We start from the raw sequence: 26591 nt of genomic DNA, 5'->3' as shown, positions 1-26591 counted from the left end.
TAAACATGTTCAAACCCAAAATTATCTTTTCCCTAAAACTCATCTTGATTTATGACTTCCATTTTTCTGTAGTACCAATATTTACAATCTTCCACATTCAAAAGCTTGGAGTAAATCTCTTTTCCCTCTCATATCCTCTCATATCTAATCAGTTGTCGTGTGTTGAGATTCTACCGCTTTAATATCCCTAGTACCAACTTCTTTCTTTTTAGTCCCATTACTGACCTTCTAATACATGCCTTCATTGTTATCCATGAGGACTATTAAAATATACATCTGACTTATCTTCCCATTTCCAGTCTCTCTATCCTTCTACCCTTCTTTTGACAAAGACCTAATTGTGTCACTCCTTTCCTCAAAACTCCTCAATGAGTACTACTACTGGATAAAGTTCAAATTCCTGACATTCAAGCACACCAAAATATGAGTTCACTCTATATTGCCAGTTTAATCTCATATTACTCTTTCTTCCATGGTACAGTCAAACTACACTACTTCTCCATGGGGACCTTATGTAGTCCCTACTTTGCACTGTTCTTATACATTTATCATGTATTATTTTTGTATTAAAGTATTAATATTATATGTTAATATGTGTTATACCCTCATTGAAGTAAATGGCATTGGAGAAGGAAATGGTAAATCACTCTAATATCTTTGCCAAGAAAAGCTCATGGACAGTATAGGTGTGGGGTCACGAAGAACACCATAACCATCATATTAATATGATTGTGACCTCCATGAAAGCAGGGACTATGTCTGATTTAATCTTTGTATCCTCTTTAGTACTTAACATGCTGTGAACTTCACAATAAGAGATGTTCTAGAAAATGCCTGCTACAGTTTGCTATTGAAGTTTGTTGTTAAAGTCTGTCTGGGCTGCATACTTTTAGAAGTGATTCATGCCAATAAAAGAACACAGTAGGAAGAATCTTCAAACCACAATTCAGGGCTTATTAATTTCCTTATTATTAGTTCCTCTTATTAGTTACATGACTTTGGATAAATCACTCTATGTCTTTCCTCATTAGGAGTGAGAGTTCTGCTGTACTACACTCTGGTTAGGCAAGGAACTGAGGATATTTAGCCTAGAGAAGAAAAGATCTGGAGAACTAGGGAAAGCCTTCATGTATACGAAGGGCCAAGGTGTAGAAAAGGAATTAGACTTGTGCTGCTGGTTCCAGAGGGCCAATAGATAGGAGTTACAAAGGCAAATTTAGGCTTTATATAAAGAAAGTAATCCTGAAGAATTAGAAATATGCAAAAATAGAATAAGCTGCATCAGGAGGGGGTCTGAAAGCAGAGGTTGGATGATGACTTGTCAGAGAGGATGTGGAAGGGAATTCTTGTTCAGGTGTGGGCTGAATGAGAATCACCAGATGGCCTCTGACGTCTCTTCCAACTCTGAGAGTCTGTGAAAATATGGTTAACACTTGCATTATCTGCCTTACAGCACTTATGCTTCATTTCTTCTATTCTTTAAAATAAATTTTTTTCAAATAAAGATATGCCTCTCTCCTACAGCCCCTTCACCAACTAAGAAAACAAGAAATATAAAACTGCTAAGAAAATTTTTGCATTGACAATTCCCCTGAAACACCACCGCCCCAAACCACCCCTGGGGAAAAAAAGTCTCAATTTGCATTCTTAATTCTTTATCAGAAGGAGGGCAGCATGTTTCATCATGAGTACTCTGGAATCATGGTTATTCAATGTACTGATCAGAGTTTCTAAGTCTTTCAAAATTGTTTGTCCCTACAATATTGTTGTTATTGTATAGATTGCTCTCTTGTTCTATAGATTGTACACATAGGTCCTTTTTCTTTTTCTTTGATTTTTTTGGGGTTGTGGAGACTTAGTTGGGGTGAAGTTGGGTCAAAGGCTTTCCAACAGTTAAATGGCTAGACCAGTTCACAGCTCTATCAACAGTGTATTAATATGCCTGTTTTCCCACAGCCCGTCTAGCATTTGTCATTTTCCTTTTTTGGTCAACTTTGTCAATCTGATGAGTATGAGGTACATACCCAGAGTTGTTTTATTCTGTACTTCTCTAATTAGTAGTGATTTAGGGCATTTTTTTTTTGGCTATTGATAGCTTGGATTTTTTCATCTGAAAACTATCTGTTCATATACTTTAGCCATTTATCAATTCTTACAAATTTGAATCAGTTCCTAATAGCTTAAAAATTAGGATTTTATTGGAGAAATTTGCTACAAGATTCCCCCCCCCATTATCTGCCTCCTTTCTAAATTTAGCTGGATTTTATTTCTGCAAAAACTTTCAAACTTTATACATGGAAAATTGTCAATTTCCCTTCTGTGATCCTCCCTACATCTTATTAGGTCATGAACTCTTCTCCTATCCGTAGATCTGACAAGCAATTTCTTCCTTCTTCTTCTAATTTCTTTATAGTATTATTCTTTATGTCTAAGTGATGTACCCATTTGGAGCTTATCTTGGTATATACAGTATGAGATGTTGGTCTACACTTAATTTCTCATACTACTTTCTAATTTTCCTAGTGGTTTTTGTTAAATAGTGAGTTCTCACTCCAAAGGCTGGGATTTGGGGGTTTCCCAAACATTCAAGCTACTGTGTTCCATTGCTTCTGTATATTGTGTACCTAATCTGCTCCACTGATCAACCCATTTCTTAACCAGCACCAAATTGTTTTGATGCTTACTGCTTTGTAGCGTAATTTGAAATCTGGTACTGCTAGGCCCCCTTCCTTGCCACTTTTTTTTTCATTAATTCCCTTGCGACTCCATTTATTCCTATGCTCTCTAGGGTTTTCAATAGGAATGGGTGTTGTATTTTGTCAAATGCTTTTTCTGCATGTATTGAGATAATCATATGATTTCTGTTAGTTGTGTTGTTGATATGGTCAATTATGCTAATAGTTTTTCTAATACCGAACCAGGCCTGCATTCCTGGTATAAATCCTGCCTGGTCATAGTGTATTATTCTCATAATAAGTTGCTGTAATCTTTTTGCTGGTATTTTATTTAAAATTTTTTGCATCTATATTCCTTAGAGAAATCAGTGTATAATTTTCTTTCTCTGTCTTGACTCTTTCTGGTTTAGGTATCAGTTCCATATTTGTATCATAAAAAGAATTTGGTAGGACTCCTTCTTCACCTATTTTCCCAAATAGTCTATATAGTATTGGAATTAATTGTTCTTTAAATGTTTGATAGAATTTGCTTGTAAATCCATCTAGCCCTGGAGATTTTTTTCCTAGGAAGTTCATTTATGGCTTGTTCAGTTTCTTTTTCTGAAATGGTGTTATTTAAGTATTTTATTTCTTCTTCAGTTAATCTGGGCAATTTATATTTTTGTAAGTATTAATCCATTTCACTAAGATTGTCAAATTTATTGGCACTCAGTTGGGCAAAATAGTTCCTAATTATTGTTTTAATTTCCTTTTCATCAGTGGTGAATTCATTCTTTTCATTTTTTGATGCTGGTAATTTGGTTTTCTTCTTTGTTTTATTTATTAGTTCAATAGTTTTCTTGATTTCAATTTTATTAGTCTCTCTTTAAGTTTTCAGTATTCCTAATTTGGTATTTAATTATGGATTTTTAATGTTATTTTTCTAGCTTTTTTAGTTGCATGCTAAATTAATTGATCTTCTCTTTCCCTATTTTATTCATGTAAGCATTTAGCAATATAAAACTTCCCCTAAGAACTGCTTTTGCTGCATCCCATAAGTTTTGGTATGTTGTCTCATTATTGTCATTCTCTTGGATGAAGTTATTGATTGTTTCAATGATTTATTGTTTGACCCACCCATTCCTTAGGATTAGATTATTTAGTTTCCAATTAATTTTTAGTCTATCTTTCCATGGCCCTTTATTACATATAATTTTTATTGCATCATGATCTGAAAAGGATGCATTTAATATTTCTTCCTTTCTTCATTGGATTGTGAGGCTTTTATGCCCTTACATGATCAATTTTTGTGTAGGTGCCATATACCATTGAGAAGAAGGTATATTCCTTTCTATCCCCATTCAATTTTCTCCAGAGGTCTACCATATCTAACTTTTCTAAAATTCTATTCACTCCCTTAACTTTTTTCTTGTTTATTTTGTGGCTAGATTTATTTAGTTCAGAGAGGGAGAGGTTGAGGTCCCCCTCTAGTATAGTTTTGTTGTCTATTTCTTCCTATGACTCCCTTAACTTCTCCTCTAAGAATATGGATGCTATACTACTTGGTGCATATATAATGATATTACTTCATTGTCTACAGTGTCTTTTAGCAAGATGTAGTTTCCTTCCTTATCCCTTTTAATTAGATCTATTTTTGCTTTTGCTTTGTCTGAGATCAGGATTGCTACCACCTCTGCTTTTTCACTTCAGCTGAAGCATAATATCTACTCCAGCCTTTTACCTTTACTCTGTGTGTATCCCTCCGTTTCAAATGTGTTTCTTGTAAACAACATATTGTAGGATTATGATTTTTAATCTATTCTGCTATCCGCTTCTGTGTTATGGGAGAGTTCATTCCATTCACATTCACAGTTATGATTACTATCTGTGTCTTGCTCTCCATCCTATCCCCCCCCTTTATGCTTTTATTTCTCCTTTCTCCCTTTCCCTCCTCACTATGAGTTTTGCTTTTGACCACCGCCACTCTCAGTCTTCCCTCCCTTCTATCAGCCCCCTCCCTTTCCCCTCCTACTGTCTATTGAGCAAGTTAGATTTCTATACCTGAGTATGTTATTCCTTCCTTAGGCCAAATCTGATGTGAGTAAGGTTCAAACAACACTCATCTCCCTCCCTTCTTTATCTCTACTGTAATATGTCTTTGTGCCTCTTCATGTGATATAATTTACCCTTTTCTGCCTCCTTCTTTCCTCTTCTCCCATTACAATCCCTTTTTACCACTTAATTAGGTTTTTTATCATCACATCAATTTATGCCCACACCCTCTGTCTATGTATATCCCTTCTAAATGTCTTAATAAAGATATAGTTCTCAAGAGTTACAAGTACCATCTTCCCATGTAGGGAAGTAAACACTTTGCCCTTATTGAATAACATGTTTTTTTTTCCTTTCCTGTTTACCTTTTTATGCCTCTCTTGAAGTCTCCTATTTCTTCCAGCCATTCTTAAAGTCTTTGTGTCCAGGCCACTTCTTAATCTAAGATATTGCTTTCATTTGTCCTGAAGTTACTCTTTTATTGTCTTGGTCTTCCTTGTGAATGGTGTTATCTTCTGATTAGTCTTATTTTCCCCAGTTTGGCCCTTCTAGCAGCACTTAGAGACTTCATGACCTTTTACAGAGGATTGCACTGGTTGCCCTGTTGTGACCCTTCTCCCAGCCTCTGCTGGCTGTCTTTTTTGTGTGTGTAGTTCTGGCCTGAATGGAAGAACTTTTTTCTGTTTCTCTTTGTTTTGTTGGAGTGTGTGTGGGAGAGCTGGGCATCTCTACAACCTTTCATCTTGCCAACTTAACCAGAAGTGTGTATTATTCAGTCTCCACAGATGGTGTTTCTGGGTCACCTGATTACTCATTCGGGTTGTGTGGAGAGTGTAATAAAAAGGGAGATGGTGTTTTGGGCCTTATTTCTCTGGCTCAGGAGTCTCCTTGGGATGGAAAGGGTACAGAAGGAGCCAGAATGGAAAGGAAGTCATGAGTGAGTTCCATTTTTGATATATTGAGTTTGAGATGCCGATCAAAGAGAAGATGTTTTTCATTTAGTGATTAAGGATTAGAACTCACAAGAGAAATTATGTATATAATAATATCAATATATACATGTATAGACACGTGTATATGCATATATGTGTGTACATGTCATCTACATAGAGATCATTACGGACACACATCTATGTGCAGTGTAACATGTACACACATGTGTGTGTAACACATACACATCATCTTCATAGGTATCATTAAACATCTAGCAGCTGAGGAATTCACCAAAAGAAAGAGAATATAGCAAGAAGATAAAAGGGCCCCAAAGTACTTTCAGTGACACTAAGAGTTAGGGGAAGATGGATGATGATCTAGCAAAAAAGACCAAACAGGAATGACTGGAGAGGTGAAAGGAGAGCCAAAAGAAAGCAGTGTCTTGAAAGTATCTTCAAGGGAAGAGAGGGTATCCAGGAGGAGAAAGTGGTCAACAGCGTCAAAAGTCACAGAGATATCAAGATGAAGACTAAAAGAACACCAATGAATTTAGAAGCCAAAAGTTCATTGGTAATTTTGGAGAGAGAAGCTGAAGTCAAGTTGTTAAGGCCAGGAAATGAGTGCTGCTTGCTTTCACTAGGACTTTGGTTGTGGAAGGGAAAGATATAGGATTACAACTTGACGAGTTAACAGGGTCAAGTGAAGATTTTTTTAAAGGTTGACTACAGCATATTTGTAAGCATTAGAGAAGAAACAAATATATTGAGAGTGATGATTATAGACAGAAAAAGAGATGACTGAAGGGGCCAGTTCCCAGAGGAGACAGGAGGGGTTCAATGGAACAAGTGAAAAGTTAAAGGGTCACCTCTTTGTCAAAGACTAGAGCAAAGGAAGAGAGGATGAGGAATGATGAATACAGAAGGAGAAACTTGAGATGAATGGCTTTTATTTTTTCAGTAAAGAGATTTTTTTTCTCTAGGTTTCTGGATAGGGCTTAAACCAATAAAATACAACCAATCCTTTAAAAGTAACCAAAGCCTTCATGACAGGAGCATCTCTGACATGCAAGTAACATACATACATATATACATATATAATACATAATATACATATATGATAAATATATTATATATATTTGTGTTATACATATCTTAACAAAGAATTTTCTATCTGTACAGCAATAACATTGGTATTAGACACCTAAAAATGTAAATATTCACATACCTGCTTGTTTTGCTTCCAAGCAAGCAATATTTATTTCCTCTTTCAAATCCCAATTTTCACTGGCTATAGCTTCCCCTACTGTAACAAATCTTCCAACTGCCAAGTTGACTGCTTGTCCCACTCGTTGAATTGCTTGCAAAGTCTTATCTGACCGTTTTGTTTTATCTTTATGATTAATAAGTGTAGTTATCTATAAATATAAAAGAAAACTTTGTTAGAATTATATATCAATTGCTTTTTAAATTTAAAGGCATTTACCTAATTATAATAATGGCTAATTATGGTTATTATGTAGAAAAAGTTTTTAATTTTTGTTTTGTTTTTTTTTAATAAATTAAGTTAGGCATCTGGGCATTACCAGTAACATCACCCCACATCACATTTCAGGACTATTACTCCACCAAAATCAAACTTAAAGTTTATTCTGCAGACATCATCCCCATCCTCCAATGACTGTTTGGAACAATGAACTCTGTTCTCCCTCTTGCCACTTTATCAAACAGTAATAACAAGTGTTAGGTGGGAGGTGGATCTTGGTGGAGGAAAACTGGCTCATTACCTACATAAAACCTGCAACTGTCATCACCAAATGCAACTGTCATCACCAAATGCTGTCCTTAGTTTCCAGTTTCTATGTTTTCCTTGAAACTCAAATTCCAGCTCTCCCTGATAGTTCCAAATCTAACTTGAATATGACAAAGCTACTCATTTTAAGCATACTTTTATATTTTATCCATTTATTTGTTTCATTTTGTTGTACCAGAAGCAAAGAGACAAGTCATTTAACCTCCCTGGGCCTCAGTTTCCTCATCTGTAAAATGAGGAGTTGGACTAGATGGCCTGTGAGGTTCCTTCAGCTCTATATCTATGATTCTATAAGGAATAACTGATTGAAAAGGTCTTAGAAAAACACACACATGAAACAATGTTAAGTGGAAAATTAAAAATAATCAGTCTATACATACTGTTTTTAACTGAAAAAGACATACATTAAAGATAGGAACAAAATTATGAAGGATGCAAATAGTTGGTTTAGACTCTTATTTTCTGGAAGTTTTTGCTCATAAGTAATAATAATAATGATACTAGCAAAAAGGGCTTTAAAACAGGCTAAAGCACCAACCGTATTTCAGAGTATATAGATTGTACAATGACTCCAGTGCTCTTTCCAATGTGCATGAAAAATTAGAGTTTGTTATATTCTTCTCAAGCTCTGGAAAAATTTCTCTTCAGATATAGAATCTTTCCAAAATTAACTTTTGGGACTAATATCCAAGTTGTTGAATTTTTTTTTGGGGGGGGCTGGGCAATGGGGTTAAGTGATTTGCCCAGGGTCACACTGCTAGTAAGTGTCAAGTATCTGAGGCTAGATTTGAACTCAGGTCCTCCTGACTCCAGGGCGGATTCTCTATCCACTGAGCCCCTAACTGCCCCAAAGTTTTTGAACTTCTAAGAGAAAATGTAAATGTTTTATATAATTAAGAACAGGAATACTATGTCAGTTTCATTCTCAGTGCCAGCGCCTTTACAAAGATGGCACTTACTAACTGTGCAGCATTATAGAGAGCACTGGATTAGAAACCAGAGGACTTAGATTCAAACAGTGACCCTGCATATGTGGGATCTTAGGAACGTTGCTTAACCCCTCTGGGCTTCAGCTTCCTCATCAGTAACATGTGGAAAATGGACTAGATGACCTCCAAGATCTCTTGCAGCTCTGAATACTATGATATGCATAAATAGTAAATTTTAAAATGGTAAAAAAAAGAAAGGAACCTAACCATACATTGGCAAAGATGAAAAAAGATAAAAATAACAATTGTTGAAGGGTTCCTGGGAAGATAACACTTTAAAGTTTACAAAATGCTTTACATGTGCTATTTCATTTAAGCTCCACAACAACCCTCCACCATCCTCTTACTTTTTCCTCTCATTGTCCCGTGTCTTGTTCTTTATAAAGGAGGCAAGAGTACTACATAAAACCTAGCAAATATCTTAAAGAACTCCAAAAGATCAATGATAAAGAAAATCAAGTAGAATCAGAAATTACCTTTACCATCCAATCGAGAACTGCTAAAACCAAAACCAATAAACAAAAAGGAAACCAAAACAAAAAATCCCAGCAGAAAGCCGATTGAAGCATATAGAATGGTCTCAACCAGGGAAGCCAGCCTGATCACAGGTAAATAGGGAAGCTGTAAAGCTAAAGAGAGGAATCTTCCTAGGGAAGCCAGCGTGAGCTCCCCCAAATAGATTTGAAACAAGCCAACCAGTACTTTCAGCAAGAGGGGATCTAATCATATCCTATAATCCTGGGTGAGGAAGCTCCTCTACAACTTAGAATTTTATAGTTGCTGAGTGCACTGAGAGGGCTACTTGAACACAGCTCTTCCAGGCTTCAAGGCCAGTTCTTCATCAGTTGTGCTGTACTGCCTTTCATAGTCTGTAAAAGATTTATTTAATAATCCTGTCTTTCTACATTCAGTTATGAGCTCCTTTTGTCTCAACACATGATCAAATTTTGTAAAGGTATCCATATTTCTTTTAAAAATTGCTATACTCTATATAATTTCTATTATATAATTGTCAAAAGTCTATCATATCTAGTTTTTCTAATTTAAAAAAAATTGCATAAATTATTGCTTGTTTTTCAAATTGGTTGGAACTATTTCCTTTGCCATTACCAGTAGTTTTGATGTGCATACATATACCGCCAACATAGAATGTTCCCCATCTTTGCACACTTGATAGGTGCCAACCTCAGAGTCATTTTAATTTATATTTCTTTTATCAGTAGTAATTTTGAGCACTTGCTAGATGGTTGTTGATAGCTTGCATTTCTTCTTTTGAAAACTATTTGTTCATATCCTTTGACCACTTATCTATTTGGAAATGGCTTTTAATAAAGTTCCTGATCTAACCTTCTTGCCTGACTTTAATATCATCTGTCTGCAAAAGATAAGAGAATTCATTTTCTAACAGTCAGAAGATCAAAAAATCTGATAGCACTTTACTAACACTTTCTTTTGCAAGAAACTTCACATTGAACTATTACCTGAAGATAAATACAAAGGCTAAAGCCAGTGTTTGCCCATTGCCTGGGGGGAAGGGAAAACAGAACTAGCCATGCTGTTTCTTTATTGGAAAAACAAACACCAGGAAGCAAAATGGAAAAAGAAACTTGCCCAAATTTTTGAAAACACTATAATTGAAATCAGTTAAACTACACTGGTCCAAAGATATATTGCTTTGTATTTGTTTAATGATGGTTCTATAAATTTGGTTTGTATAAAACACAAGTGTGGCCTGTGTGTTTCAGTATCTACTTTCACATACATTGTCTGTCCCTTTCCAAGAAACTTCATTTTAGGAATGGTAATACTTTCAGGTAGCCAATATTTGGACTAACCTTAAGTTTATATCTTTCTAAGAAGAAACTCGATTCCTATAGATCCCAGTGGAAGGTTTGGAGTTCAACTTGCAGGGAATATATTTTAGGACACTTTCCCACAGAAAAGTGAGAGAAATAACGAGAGAAATTACTTTATTCAATTATCTAGTCCTACAAATTTATCTTTGTAGTTTGTTCAATTTGATCAGTAATTCTTCAGCACCAACAATGTGCCAGGCATTTGCTAGACATTGGGATTAGAAAGACAAAACCAAAACAAAACATTCCCTATTTTAAAGGAACTTACATATTACTGAAGGTTTCAACCTGGGTGATTAGAAGAATAGTGTTGCCCTCAACAGAAACAGGAAGATGAGATGGAAGTGTAGGCTGAGGAGGATGATAATGAGTTCACTTCCGAAATTTGAAATGTCTGTGGGATATTCAAGTGGAGATGTGCAGTAAGCATTTGGTGATAGGGGATTGGAGTTTGGGAGAGATTAGGGCTGGATATGCACATTATAGATGTGGGAATATTGCATAGTGGTTAGACTGTTAGAACTGGAATCAGGACAACCTACATTTGAATCCAGGCTCATCCACAGATTAGCTAAGTGACTCAATCCAAGTCTCAGTTTCCTTATGTATAAGATGAGACCAACAATAGCAGTAATTTCATAGAATTATTGTTAGGATCAACTGAGATAATTCATAGAAAGTGTTTCCATACTTCAAAGCACTACATAAATGCCAGTTATAACCCATAGGATGTACCAAAAGAAGGTAGAGAAGAAAGAGGGCTCTGCTTGGAATCCTGGGCATACACTCCTACACAGAAGATGGATCATAGATGCTGATCCAGAGTAAGAAATGAAGAGTGTTAGACAAGTGAGAAGGGTACCAGGAGACAGCAATGTCACAAAAATGTAGGGAGGAAAGAATATCCAGGAATAAGAGGAAATCAGTGTCAAATGCTTCAGCATAACTAAGAAGGACAGGGGCTAAGAAAAGGTGACTGGATTTGGCAATTAAGAGATCAGTAACCTTGGAGATAATCAGTTTCAATGCAATGGCAGTGTTAGAAACCAGACTGTGAGGTGCTGAAAAGGTGAGCCCAACGTAATGAAGTAAAGGCAACAAACACAGATACCTTTTTTTCTAAGAGTTTGGCTATAAAAGGGAGGAGAGATAAAGCATGATATCATGAGGGGATAGAAGGGTCAAGTGAAGCTTTTGAAAGATGGGAGAAATCTGAGCATGCCTGTATTTAGAGAAGGAGCCAATGGATAAAGAAAGATTGCAGATTAGAGAGATCGATATAGTCTCTTTCAGTTCTTACTCTATCATCCTATGAGAAAACTCCTGAAGGAGAAAATAGGTGAGATCAAGGGTAGAAAAAGAACGATAGACAAGGAAAGGATCACCACTTCCTCGAAGACTGGAACAAAACTATAGAGAAAGAGGATAATTCTGAAGGGATCTGAGGTGTAGAATTGGAGAAAAAAGAGAACTAATAATGGATGCTCCCATCTCTTTAATGTAATTCAATGAATAGTAGATATGCAATACAATGTACTCTGTCTGGGTACCATAAAAGATAAACAGGACACAAAATTGACTGCAGGACATAGGTAGAAGTCAGTAATTCCAGATACTCTGTGGTACCTTGCACATCACAGGTGGTTAATAAATATTTAATAACTTGAAATGTTCGTGGACTAATCAAACTAAAGAGGTCCTAAGAAAAGACTTTTTTGCCATGAGTCTTCTTAATTTGCTCCAAGTGCAAAAACCTAGAGTTTCCAAACAACGAACCTTAATGAATTGTATTATTCCTTCAGAATAGACACAAAGTACTATCTACTCCATCTTTAAAAAGAGAAATCCTCCATTATCTCAGAATTACCAACTAACCACCCTGTTGTTCCTTCTTTTCAAAATCTATGCCTCATATCCCAAGGGGGTAAAGGGCAAAAAGAAGCATCCCACAAATACCAAAACACTCATAGCAGCACTTTTTGTGGCAGCAAAGAACTAGAAGCAAAGTAGATTCTGATTAACTGGGGAATGGTTAAACAAATAGTGGGACATAAATGTGATGAAATATTAATGTAGTAGAAGAAATGACAAATATGAAGAATTCACAGAAACATGAATTGAATGAATTAAGAAAACAACATACACAGCTGCAACAATGTAAATGGGAAGAACAACAACAACAACAAAAAAAAAGAAACTGAATATCATATATTTATAATGACCAAATTTGGCCCCAGCAAGGAGCCATGGAAATGCATCTCCCTCCTTTTCTTGAAGGGGTTGAAAATTACGGATATGGATCACTGCATAGGGAAGCAGGAAGGGATATAATCAGAAAATAAAGTGTAATAAAAATAAAATGTATCAATAATTCTTAAATAAAAAATTAAATTTTGCAACATGTTATCATTTTTTAAGCCCTATGCAGCTTTTCTCTTCAATAAGTAGCAGAACTGGATTTCCCAATATAATATCCATGAGAAGGGAAAATTTAGCAACAAACTTACCAGTACTGTTCAATAATAGAGCTAGCATTTATATAGGTTTTAGATTTACAAAGCATATTATAAACATTAACTCATTTGATCCTCACAACAACTGTGTGAGGTAGATTCTATTATTATCCCCATTTTAGAGGCTGAGAGAAGTAAAGTGACTTGCCCAAGGTCACACAGCTAAGGTCTGAGGTAGGATTCCTACTCAGGTCTTTCCGACTCAATCCATTCTGTTAGACCTCACTGAAGATTTAACAACAACTTCAGGCTATCTGCAGACTGGCCTATAGTCTTTAGTTCAATGGCCATGAAACAAATTGTCCAGTTTTAATATTGGGTAACTGATACTTTTTTTGGAATCCACTTGAAAAAACAACTGCTAAAATCAAAATAAGCAGGAATGGTCTCACAGAAGACATAATCCCACTCTTAAATGATTAGCAATAGGACTATACATTATTACTTCTCTTCCATCTATATTTAAAAACTATCCAAATTAAGTAAACATGATGCATATCTTCCTGTATTAAACAGTAGACAAATACTTTCTTTTATACTGAAGATGCGATTTTATTGTCTTTGACTGGACATTCTCTTCTGTTATCTTTCTGGAAAGAGTCAAGAAAACCTAGGTTTGAATTCTTCCTCAAACATGTAACAGCCTTATGCCTCTGGACAAGTCACTGCCTCAGGCTTAGTTTCCTAGCACCTATCTTACAGGGTTGTTGTGAGAATCAAATGAGATTATGCTGACCCTGGGCAAGTCACTTAACCCCAATTGCCTTAAAAAAAATGAGATTATGCATGTAAACTACTTTAAATGCTAACTATTGCTATCATTTCCCCTCACACATCCTATGTTCTACCCATGATGTGCCATCTTCCATAACTGTGAACAGGCTGTCTCCAATGCCTAGAATGTTCTCCCCTTCCTCACCACTAACTAACAATCTCTAGGTTACTTTTGAGGCACAGCTGCTACACAAAGGTAGGTAGGTACCATCTCCTACACAAAGTCTTTCTTGGCTCTTCCAGTTAACAATTGTATTCTTTCCCTAACCTAAAATTTCTTTGTATTTACTACATACATACTTCATATGTTTCCTGTTTGGTTGTTTTGAATTCTCAGTGCTTATCACAATGCTTGATATATAGCAGATACTCAATAAATGCTACTCTATAGACATCTCAACAATTGCCTTTCTACCCTGGGATCCCACTGTCCTGATTGGTGACTGCCTCTCCCAGGGCAGTATTTCAGGAAAGTCTATCATCACACAAAGAGATAATCAGAATCTTGAAAGCCTAATGCTGGTCTGAAAACTAGAGTCAGGCCTGGTAAGTCTTATTTCTTTTTAGCTAGTTTGATTTTAGAATCTCTTGCATTCCAAGATGTAAGTAGTAATGGACTGAGTTAATGATTAGGATTCTGAAGTCTAGAGGAAAATCCATTGCCACAAGCAAGACTATTCTGCGTGTCAAAATCTTTACAGTTAAGCAGAACAGGCTTTGTATGACAGCTGCAACTGCAGGATTCCTATACTCAGATCCAACAGTTTACTCTGAAAACCAACTCTATTTCCACACCTTGCATAGGATTATAAATGGAAGAACTCATCTGTACATAACCTGGGGAGGTCTACTTATGCCATGATGAATTGCAGACAAGGTACATCAGGATATTCAAGACATTGCCTTTGGTTATTTTAAATTTCTAGTGGCCATGGGTTTGATGTCATATCACCCTATATATAAAGTATGAGACCTGCCCTGAGTGAAGCACTTGGGAGGAAAAACTATGGAATATTTATAGCTCCTAGTTAGTTCTTAGGTACTGTAGTACTCAGTGTCACTAGACTTTGTCACAAATCTGCCCCTGTCCAGGATACCATACTGGTGGTATTGGATTTGTTAACCAAAACAGCCCCACTGTGTTTTTTCCCCCACTGAGATCTAGTCAGCCTGCTTTTCCCTCAATGTTCTCTCTCTTCATGCTCCATAAGCTCTGAGTCTCTACAATCCTGGAGCCTGGCTTTGCTGCTAGCACATTCCACATTTCATCAGCCCATCTCAACCCTGATGTTCATTCATTAGTTCCTTGATCATCTATTATGCTTGAAAGCCAGTTCATGATGAAGGGGAAATTCCAGAATCCCAGCATTAAATTAAATGGAAAGGCCACAAACAGGAGGACCATGCCTCAGAGTCCAACAGAAACCTCTAAATGTCAACATTCAGTACAGACCTCATAACATGTCCTGGACCTCAGGTACAGTGATGATTGGCAGCTGGGTCTTCAAGACCTAGGAGGGGAGAGGCTTATTGCCTGCATTTTTAAAAAGTGTCATCCTACTGGGACACCAAGCAAAACAATCACATAGTGCCCTGAACTGCTTTTTCAGTTTGTGAACCAGAGCTACAACATTTGGCCTTCTACCCCCTGCTCTAGTCTTCCTGGTGTTTCACCAGGCCTCCATGGACTGCCATTTCTAATATCCCCTGCTGATAAACCTCATATTTTAGTCTCTTCCCACTTTGGCTCTACCTCACTTATTAAGTAACCACTAGCCCTATTAGCTAATCTCAAACTTGACCCACTCTATTCTGGACAGGATAGGTGGAACTGTAGTTTAGTTATTGCTAGAAAAAAAGTGACTTACATCAATTACATCAAAGTAAAACTGTATTTTGTAGGCATTCACCAACATTTAATTAATCAAATTAACTATCCTATCCATCAAGTGAACTTATTCAGCTTGTGAATGCATTTCACAGCAAACATCCTTGATAATACAATATTATAATTTTGTTTAAAATTAGATGTTCTCTAGGGGATATGAAGGTTTTTTTTATGGGTAAAGATGGTTAACTGATAACTCTTTTCCTAACAATTATTTAGGCTAAAGAGAGTTATTCTACGCTAATGGTGCAGAACTCTAGGGTTCCAACCAAGTAGAGGTACAACCTAACATGATTAATTGATTCTACACAAATACATCAGCTGGGGGCAGCTAGGTGGCGCAGTGGATAGAGCACTGGCCCTGAAGTCAGGAGGACCTGAGTTCAAATTTGACCTCAGACCAAACACTTGACACTTACTAGCTGTGTGACCCTGGGCAAGTCACTTAACCCCAATTGCCTAAAAGAAAAAAACAAACAAAAAATACACCAGCCAAAACAATGTCACAATGACAAGTAGTTTCATTTTAAAATTTTGATCTTCAACAAAAGAGAACGTTTTTACATATACAGCAGAACACAAAAAAGATTATATAGGCTATCCCAAAAGTCTCAGTGCAGTTTTAAGTTTTAATAGTTTTTCCCTTTAATAGCTTAAAACTGCACTTTTAGGATACTCTCTATATGAAATTCTGAATCTACATAGTTATTTCTATAGGAAAAGATATTTTATGAACAAACTCTAAGTAGTATGATGATGGTAAGTAGACTGGCAGAGGAGTAAATACCATAGAGTGCTAGCTTACATCATCACTAACTGATCTGAATCTCTGAGAACTGGCTCAAGGTTACAGCCAAGGCTTTACAATGTTAGAATAGGCTTTATTTATAGTGTGCTAATGATGCCACTGGAAAAAAATGACCCTGGTTATTGCAACATTAAGGAGGTATACTTGTTACAAATGCTTGAAAAGACATAAGGCTTTTTCTTCTGTGAAAAAATAAAAGCTTTAGAGCTGTAGGAAATGACCCCAGCTGAAAATAGGTTGGCCCATATGGGTGAGAATATAAGTTTAGTTCTGGAACTTTTACCAGCTATTTCATTTTTAAAAACTTTTATTAATCAACCACTTAAGTGATGTGACAAATGTGAATAGTCATGGAATGAAAACTTGGCACCATTATGGCTGGTAGCTAAGGTATAGAGCTTGCACTTCAACAAACAATAAAGAATATTTGCTTTATAGGAACTTAAGGGAGTTTGATCATGAAATGACTGCAATCAAAGGCTCTGATATTTAAAACAGTCTAAGAGTCTTGGTAACTATCCATTTATGTAGATGTTTTAATTCTAGCTGAGTATTATTAGATCACAAGAGAGTGAAGGACCCACGACATATCATCTCACTATCCACAGAAAATTTCTTATATATCTGTTTATTGAAATAAAGCTAATGTCCTATCTTTTACCTTTACACAGGGTCAACAAAATGTTTATGCATTTAAATAGATCTTGAAGGAAAGAAGCAAAACTAGTTGAGGAAATTGCCTGTGTTACCCAAGGTCCCTAATACAGGACTTATGTGATAACTTTTTGCTTGAGTGTAGTTCCACAGAAATGCCTATCTCAACAGAAGTTTTTATATGTCCTCTTCAGTCAGAAAATTAAAACTACATAACCTAACAGGTTTCCTCTTTGCCTTCGCTGTCAAAAAACTCAGGGGCATCATTTAGTATTCAAAAGTAGTAATCAGTTTGTCCTTTTTAGATAAGCTTCTACTTTATTTCTAATTGTCCTATTTTTACATTATGTTTAATCTCATAAACTACTTCAAATCCTTTTGAAAGTGGAATACAAAGCCTAAATAAGTATTTCAATGGACCTGCTGTCATTATCTGGACACAGATGTCAATCAACCCAACTAGCCCTTCATATTTGTGCCTTTTGTTCCTGTAAACCATCCACAGTGGGTTTACCCAACATGCTGGAGTCTTTCCTCAAGGTTTTTTGATATTATGTAGATGCCAATGGAGCACAAAGATTGTCCACTGGTTACCCCTTATTCTAGCTACCTGATCAGTCCATTTTCTTTTCTGGTTATACAGCTCTCTAATGACATTCTTGATGTTGCTTTTCTCTTGCAATTGCCAATGCCTGCTAATGCCTATCATCTATCCCTCTATTGCCTTTTGGGTAACCATCAATTTGAATTCACTGGACACTGTGGTATCCCATGCCTCATAGCCATATAGTAGCAGCAGCCATAGATAGTCCTCCAGAACCTTCCAAATGAGAACCATAATCACTTGAAAACATTCATTCTAATTTTCCACAAAGTAAAAGTCAAGTGGATAAAGAATGTTTATTTCACAGTCTGTGATACACAATTGAACAGCCAACCCATAGAGTTCCTTCAGTATATACATCTTGGACACTGTGAATGAGCAATGAACCAGGTCCAGAATGGAAAAGAAGGAAGAAGGGGGTTGTTGAACTGCTTAGGGAAATTGTTTTTACTGGTCTAAGCTTCTCTCTGAAAACATAAAAGGCCATTAAATTTTTTTTTCTAATGATGCTTGTAGATATGAACCTAAGAAGATAAGACTGAAGAGATAGAGGCCAATAGGCCTAAGCTTTCTCATCTTTTTGTCTGTTTCAAAGAAAAATGTATCCAGACTTCTCCTTTCTCAAACTAGTCCTTAGCTCCATAATCTCAATTTGACTCTTCAAACTTTATTAACCACCTAATGCATATATGGGACATTGCAGAGAAACTTCCTTTTCTGCCTCTTCCAGGATCTTCTCCCCTTCTCCCTAAGTATATTCAATATCTCCCCAGTAACCAGCAATTCCTCCCCCTTCCTTCCCTTTAGTATACTGTTAATTACAAGGCACATGCAGAAATACAAACGAACATATTTTCCCTGACCTGTGATTATACTGCATTACTCTCCTCTACGCTTTTGTACACAAAAGGCACACAACAAATATCTAATGAATGAACTCTGATCCACCTAAACTAGTTCCAACAGCAGACTTCCTTTTGTCTCTTAGTGGTTTCCAGACTTAAAACATGGATCAAATGAGAAAACATATGTAAAGTACTTTGCAAACTTAAAATGCTATATAAATACTTCATATTTGACTCCATTCACCAATCACTAAGTCCTGCTGAGTCTTTTTTTGAAATATGTTTCACATCTGTCTCTTTCTCTCCATCCCCACTATTATATAATAGCATACTGTTTACCCAAGGCAAACCATGGTTACTCATTTTTTTTTAAATTGTTTTTCTTTAAAACCACTTTTAGTATGAATTCTTATCAAAAGATCTCTGAAAGTCTAAATAAAGTAATTAGTTCTTGTCCACATACTTATTCATCATTTACAAAGAACTTTAGAAATCAACATAGTATTATTTTCCCTTTCAGAAACCATGTTAATTTTATTAAACTGATTATCACAGAATCATAGACTATTAAATTAGAAGGAAATGTGGAGATTATCTAGTCCAGCCTCTTTAACAATGTTGGGGTACTCTTTCAGTAAAGGAACAACTAATAATAGGTAGTCAACCAGTCTCTGGTTGAATATTTCCAATACTGAGAAGCTCACTACTTGAAGAGGAAGCACAATCCATTCTTGGACAGCAGCTCCAATTGTTAAAAATGGGGGGCGCCCCCCACTTTACCTTTCTGCAACTTCCACATAGTGATCCTAGTTTTGTCTTCTGAAATAATAGAAAAAAAATCATTCCTTCCTTTATATGACTGCTCACATTTAATCTACTTCTCTTAACTTTTCCCTGACGACATTCTTTCCAGATCCCTCGCTATCTTGGTTGCATTCCAAACGGCATCTAGTTTGTTGATGTCACACCTAAAAGTCTGAAATACAGAAATGGATACAATATTCTGACTGTGGCCTGAGTAGTACAGAGTATTACAGGACTATTACCTCTTTTATCACAGATATCATGCTCTGCACTTGGTAGACAGCTAATAAATGTTTGCTGAATTGAGTTGATATAGCCCAAGATTACATTAGTTTTTAATAAAGTAATTGCCTCAAACTTTTGACTCATATTAAACTTGTACAAAACAAAACAAAAAAAAATCCTTGGCTCTTTTCCCACATGAATTGCTGTTAATATAACAGATGACAAAAATCAGCATTCATATGATCACAGAAGTTGGAAGGGACCTTATAGATTATCTAGTCCAAGGATAAGCAGGTTATGGCCTGAGGATGAAATCTGGACCACAACCTATTTAGTATGGCCTGCATGTGGTTTTTACATTTTTTTTTTTTAGGCAACTGGAGTTCAGTGACTTGCCCAGGGTCACACAGCTAGTAAGTGTCAAGTGTTTGGTCTGATGCCAGATCTGAATTCAGGTTCTCCTGACTTCAGGGCCGGTGTTCTATCCACCGCTCCACTTAGCTGTCCCCAGTTTTTACATTTTTAAACACACCACCTTATTTAAAATTGTAAAAAACCATCTTTACCTTATAGCCCTACAAAAAAAGTGATCAACCCCTGATCAAGTACATCCCTCTCATTTTGCAGAGGAGGAAATTGAGACCCAGAGAAGTAAAGTAACTGGCCTCAAATCAAACAAGTACTAAGCAGCAGAGACTGATAAAACTAAGGTTCTCTGACTCCAACTCCAGTACTCTTCAAAATGACTTCAAAAAATTTCAAAACTGAGTCAAAACTAAAAAGATTAAACTTATCAGGGGCTAAAAACTAGGTTCAAAAATCACTTGCAAAAATATAGGCTAGCTACAAGAGATATTTTGCTTGGCAGTAATCTACATTACATTTATCTGGCCTTTCTAGTTGATGACAAGTTCAATATTGGCCAACAGTGAGATGTTGCTACTTAAAAAAAAAATTAAAGCCATCCTAGTGTTCAGAGTACAGGAAGAAATATCACTGTACTCTGCACTGATCAAGCAATATGTGAAATACTATGTTTAATTATGGATACTACATTTAATAAAATAATATTTTATTTTTCCTGGTTACATAAAGACAATTTTGAACATTATTTTTTTAAATTTTGAGTTCCAAATTTCTCTCTCCCTCTCTCACCTCCTCCCTCCCTGAGACAGCAAGCAATTTGCTATAGTTTATACATATTCAGTCATGTAAAACATAGCACCATATTAGTCATGTTGTGAAAAGACACAGACCCAAAGGGGAAAAAAATGAAAAAAAATACAGAAAGTGAAAAATAGTATGCTTTGATCTTCATTCAGAATCTACCAGTTCTTTCTTTGGTGGTGGATACTACATTTTAAGAGAAACATTGACAAACTAAACTTCATTCTGGAAGGGTGATGTGAAAGGAACTGTTAAAAGAACAAAGATATTTGGTTTGAGGAAGAGACACCAAAAAATAAAGGGAGACAGTAACTATAGCACCTAGCATAGTATCTTCCTACACATGGTAATAATATTATTACGAGAACTGGCATTTATGAAAAGCAGCATGGTATACAGGGGTGTCGTGGAGCCAAGAAGACTTGAATTCAACTCCTTCCTCTACAATATACTAGCTATGTAATCATGGGCAAATAGTTTAGCCTATTAGTGCCATATGCAATTCCCTATAATTATAAGCTAGAGAAGCTGCTAATGATCTGTATAAGTGAAGAGAATTTCCACACCAGAAATTCCTGAAATCACAAGTCTGTGCTAAAATAAAAACAAAACAAAAAACAACTGGCATATATATGTACACACACACACACACACACACACACACACACACACACATAGATACATGCACGCATCTATCCATTTATCCACATCTTTAAAGTCTGCAAAGCACTTTGCATACATTATTTCATTTGAGGCTTTGAGGCAGACAATCCTGTCTACAATTTACAGTTATGGAAACTAAAGCTCTGGGGTTAAGTAATTTATTTGCCCAGCATCAGAGGCAGAATTTGAATCCAAATCTTCCTGATTACTTGGTGGGTCCTCTATCCATTATGCCATACTGCTTTTCACATGGTAGGTATTCAATAAGTACCTGTTGAACGAATAGCTAACTTAAAATATCTGAAGGACTGTCATGGAGAAGGAAAGATTTATTTGGTGTTACTCCAAAGGGTAAAATTAGGATCAAGTGAAAGTTACAGGAAGGCAGGATAAGACTTTTCTAACAATTAGAGCTGCCCAACAAGGAAAATAGCTTCTGTAATAGTTAGTGGCAAAACCACTCCAGTATCTTTGCCAAGAAAAAAACTTCATAAGCAGTATGATCCATGGGTTCACAAAGAGCTGGACACAATTGAATGACTGAAGAACAACAACAAATAATTAGTGAGCTTACTGATGATGGAAGTGCTAAAGTAAAGGCCGGATGACCAACTGTTAGGAATGTTACAAAACAGATTCCTACTTAAGAGGGAGGGGTTGGATCATATAACCTCTGCTGATCTCTCCAGCTTGAAGTTTCTACATGCTAAAATTTTCTATGCCTTCAAAGCCTTCTACAGATACACTTGCAAAATGTTGACCCAATCAACATCACTTAAATTTGTAAACCTTAAAGTGTTATATAATTTGTGTCATATACTATTATTATTGTTAGAAATAACAGAAACAGTAACATATACTAACCAGTCAGGTGTGTAATTGCAGCTAGCAGAAATGGGAATGGGGAGGGTGCTAAGGCTGATGAATTCTTTGAATTCAGGCCTTCTGAACTGCAGTAGGGCTAAAAACCAGTTGGTGTCCACATTAAGCCTGGCACTAATATAGTGAGCTCCTTGGAACTAAGGCTAGCAAGCTGTCAAAAAGGGACAACCCAGCCCAAGTTATAAAAATGGAGCAAGTTAAAGCTTCTGCACCAGTAAGTATTGGTCCGTGAGTGGTTGCTCTGCTTTCAGCAGAAGTAAGATAGGGAGACTCAGTCTCAAAATAATAATAATGAGGATAACAATAATATACACAAACATGCTAACCAAAACCTACTGCAATGTTAGGGAACCCAGTTAAAATGTTTGACTAAGCACTTAAGACTCAAAGTGAAGCATTGTTTTCTTGCTTTATAAATCAATTGGAAACAGTGAAAAGTCTATTAACAGAAAGATTTCTCTATATTCAGAACCTGCTGGTATACCATGATAATGTCAAAAAGATGCATACATTCAGCATTCCCAAAATATTCGACATAAAAGGAAAAGAGTACTGGATTTGGAATAAAAAGACCTGGGTTCAAATTTGACTCTGCCACTTACTACTTGTCTGCTATTTGTAAAATAAGGGGATTGGACTTATATTTCAAATGCCATTTCCAGTTCTAAGTCCTAAAATCCTATGTCATATATGCCATGGTTACTTGACTACTTCCTATACCTAACAGTGTGGTTTTTCTGAGGTACTCCTTCCATCAAATAATAATGCTTCAACTTTGGGGTGGGGAGCTAGGGAAGGACAAGGCAATGTTGCAAAGGTGCTTCGTTCTACTGTTCTTGAAACTCTGTCCCCTTCCAGTGCAGGACTCATTTTTCTGCCAAGACAAAGAAAAAGGGAGAACAAAAACCCTTCCAATTTGAAGTTCCTTCTTTTAAAAAAAATTTTATTTATTTATTTATTTTTGCTATTGATGAGCTGGGCCTATAATGGCTCTGGCCACAATAGCACCAGCTTTCATCTTTACCTCTTTTTTCATGCCATAGCTATCTTTTTCTCCCTGCCAAGTTTAGTCAGCTCCAGTATTATCCATCTCCTACAAGCTCTACTTCTCTCAGTTCTGCATCATTGTTTCAATCTTACTAGTTTCAAGTCTCTGTAAAGACTTATTTTAAGTTTAAATTTTGACTGTCCTGGAACTGTATCTCCATTTTATAACATTGTTGCTGTAGGTAATGTTTTACCTAGTGTCCTATTTTCAGGGAATCAATTCATATCATTGGGTGGGGTGTGCCTGTACCAACTTGTTCTAAGTCTTGTTTCTCTAACAGTACTGCTGCTCTTGCTTCTATCACCTCCAGGCTATAATTCTTCTTATATGGGATGCTATATTAAATTTTCTTCAGATACTGTTTGTATCAAATCATCACCCTGCTAATAAAACTGCAGTAGCCACTATTATTATATCAAATACAAACTCCTCAGTTTGGTCTTAAAGACTCTCAATCAACAAGTCCTCTTTTCCATTTCAATCTAATGTAAGTGTTAAGTCATAGTTTATGAACAGAAAAGGCTAATGAGGGTGGGGAAAAGTGGGGAGGAAGAATACAGAGAACAGTAAGAACTAGCAAAAGAGAAATTTTAAGGTTTCAAAACTGGAGTTAGTGATAAAAGATGGTGAAAAGATGGGGATACCAAGGACAGCAATTTTAAAATGTTAACGGGACATCCAAGTAGACTAAAAAGACAGTGTGTAAATTAAGGAGCAACAATGGTACTTGGTATCAGCTAAGTAAGCAAGGTGAAAGGATAGGGATACCATCTACAGTAAGTTTAAAATGTCAAAGAGATATCCAAGTTGACTAAAAAGATAGCATGAAAGGGCTAGGCTGAAGATGTATATTAAGGAGCAAAGTATGCAGTATCTACTAAGTAATCAGCTACATTTTTGTTAAATTCCGCAAGTGTAGGGGCAGAGGACAAAGGAACCCAAGACTAAGCCTTGGGAGTTGAAACACAGTGTATGATAAGGGGTGTGTGTGTGTGTGTGTGTGTGTGTGTGTGTGTGTGTGTTTGAAATCTGAGAAGAATGGAAATAGCAGCATAATCTGTAGAAAGCTAAAAGTCTAAAGAGCTTCAATAAATGATGTCAACACTAGCAAAGGCAGTAGTGAGGTCAAGACAGCTGATTATATATGGGATTTGGCCAGGAAGAAGTCATTAATGACTAGAAGCAAAGTTCAATAGTCAAAGCAATAGTTAAAGACATAGGGAAGATGGTGGCCAAATTCAGAAACTTAAGGAAAAAACAAGTAGTGAATAAATAGAAAACAAAAGGTAGATTACTCATCTGAGAAGTTCAGAGTTTAAGAAAAAGAAGTTCACGGTACCTTCTTTGGTAATGTTTACAAAATGTACTAAAACTTTTAAAACCAGGTATGATAAATAGGTTTGGACTGCTACACAGAATTGAATTATTCTCAATAGTCACAATATTGAAGAGTTTGGTTTTTTGTTTTTTGCAATAAGCAAAAAAGTGCAATCAATTTTTAAATATATTTAACCAAATAACAAAGAGGTACACAAAACGCGTTTTCTTCCAGCCCATCCCACTCCACACGCTACCCTCTCTTTTACCTATTTATCTAGATTTCCTTTTTAAAACTTGGTCAACCTGCGCGGTGCCCCCGAAATGTATTTCCACTTTAAGACAGCCACCTAAGCGCGCGCGCGCACAGACACCCCCTCCGACGGATATACATTTATTTGATCAACCTGCGCATTGCCCCCCAAATGTATTTCCACTTTAAGATGGCACCTAAAGCTCGCACGCACACACACCCCCTCCAAGGGATAACACATTTGTCTCTTGCAGTTGCAGGGTGCCTTTCAGGGTGATTGCCATCTCTGGCTCGCGGTTTGCTGCCTGCCCTCTGGGCACACAAAAAGAAAGACAGAACTAACAGGAAGACTTCACCACTTTCACTTAAGTCTGGGCAGCAGATCCCTTAGCCCTGGGCTCCTCGCCTCCCCCTCGCCTCCCTTCCGCGCTGCCCGCGGCCCCCCGCCCGCTCCGGCTGCACCGCTGCCTGCCTTCCAGTCTCTCGCACTCGGGAGACCGACAGGAAACTTTAGCGCTCGGCGGCCCCCGCCCCTCATACACACACGCTGTGTCCGGTTCTCGGAGACCGTTAAGGAGACGAGGCGGGCGGGATAGACAGAAGTCACGCCGTCCCCCCGTTCCGCTCGGCTCCTGCAGAGTTTGGGGAGGAATCGGGCGCCCCCGCGCTCTCCGCGGCCGGCCGCCATCGCCGGCCCGCTTCCTCCGCCTCCCGCGCCCGGGCCCGGCAGCCCAGGGGCCCGCGATGGAGGCAGGGACCCCGAGGCCGCGCCCGGGTCAGGGGGTCGGGGAGCCGGGGAGCCTGGGCTCGCTCAGGACGCGATCTTACCTGCGACACCAGCGGAAGGAGGGTCTGCTCCACCGAGCGAGTTTTGATCTCCAGTCCGGAGTCAAAGCCAAAGCCCGGGAAGTTTGGCGAGGAAACCCCCAAGCAGCCGCCGGCGCCGGGAGAAGTGGCCATGGTGGTCCGCGACGGCGGAGCAGGCCCACAGCGCTCCCCGACCCGCACCACACTCCACCACAGCCCCAGCCGTCACACCGCCGCCGCCGCCCCCGGCGCCACCAAAGCTGCTGCGCCCGCCGCGCTCCGCCCCTGCCCCGCCCCCCGCCTGGCTCGCGCCGCCCGTCCCCAGCAGCTGGGGGGGGGAAGGGCCCCGCGAGGGAACGGAGGGGGCCGCCCGGGAGAGGCGAAAAGCGCGTGTGGGCCCTCCTCCTCCCGCCGCCGCGTGGCCTCGGGCTTACCTGCGCTCACCAAAGGTGTCAAGGTCCCAGGTACACCTAGAGATGAACCCATACCGCAGAGATGGACCTGGGAGAAACTGCCAGGGCAGAACCCACCAGAGAGGGTCCTGAAAGGTGGAGAACGTAGAGATCAAAGAGCATGTACCCCTCCGAGCCAAGCTTTACCTGCAAAGTATTTTCTGTAACAGTCTTTCTGGGTGTTTCCGAGAGTGCCTCGGTTCACGTTTCGACATAGTTCCTTTTAATTTATTCCTGAGGAAATCATACCCTCTGGCTTCTCAAATACCTTTGTTATACACACCCTAACTGGGGGCTGAAAAGTTATTGATTCACTCATCTAACGCATATTTGAGGCCAAGGGTGTAGGAAGGAAGGGGAAAAAAGAGCGGAGAGAGAAGAGAGAAGGAAAGAACGGAGGAAGGGAGGAAAGGAGAAAAGGAAGGAAGGGGAATTTTTTTTTTTATCGACTAGAATAATTCCTTCGAAAACTGTGTTCATTATAAAGAGGTTGGGTGGAAGGATCTTTCGAGGGGGTCTCATCTAAATCCTAGAATCTTGTGGTATTTCTGATCTGCCTAGCTAAAGGGTCAGACCTGGAAAAGAGGAGTTACT

The 26591-nt window shown here is 37.8% G+C and overlaps 1 protein-coding gene across 2 annotated transcripts in view; it reads right to left on the bottom strand.

Moving 5' to 3' along the window:
- Positions 1-25801, bottom strand: part of CTNNAL1 (catenin alpha like 1) — a 100737-nt gene extending 74936 nt beyond the window's left edge. Inside the window, exons 1-2 of one of the 2 annotated variants that reach the window (XM_078152658.1) lie at positions 25567-25801; positions 6864-7053 (exon numbers count right to left, since the gene is read on the bottom strand). In XM_078152658.1, coding sequence (XP_078008784.1) covers positions 6864-7053; positions 25567-25698 — 322 coding nt within the window. In that variant the 5' untranslated portion in view covers positions 25699-25801. The remainder of the gene's footprint in view (positions 1-6863; positions 7054-25566) is intronic. The other variant, XM_020995689.2, reaches the window with a different exon arrangement.
- Positions 25802-26591: the final 790 nt, after the last annotated feature.

The sequence above is a fragment of the Phascolarctos cinereus genome, unplaced genomic scaffold (genome assembly GCF_003287225.1).
Source record: "Phascolarctos cinereus isolate Bilbo 61053 unplaced genomic scaffold, phaCin_HiC Scaffold_4;HRSCAF=312, whole genome shotgun sequence".
Taxonomy (NCBI): domain Eukaryota; kingdom Metazoa; phylum Chordata; class Mammalia; order Diprotodontia; family Phascolarctidae; genus Phascolarctos; species Phascolarctos cinereus.
The sequence above is the reverse complement of the archived record's forward strand: the minus strand, read 5'-3'. Positions and strand labels throughout refer to the sequence as shown.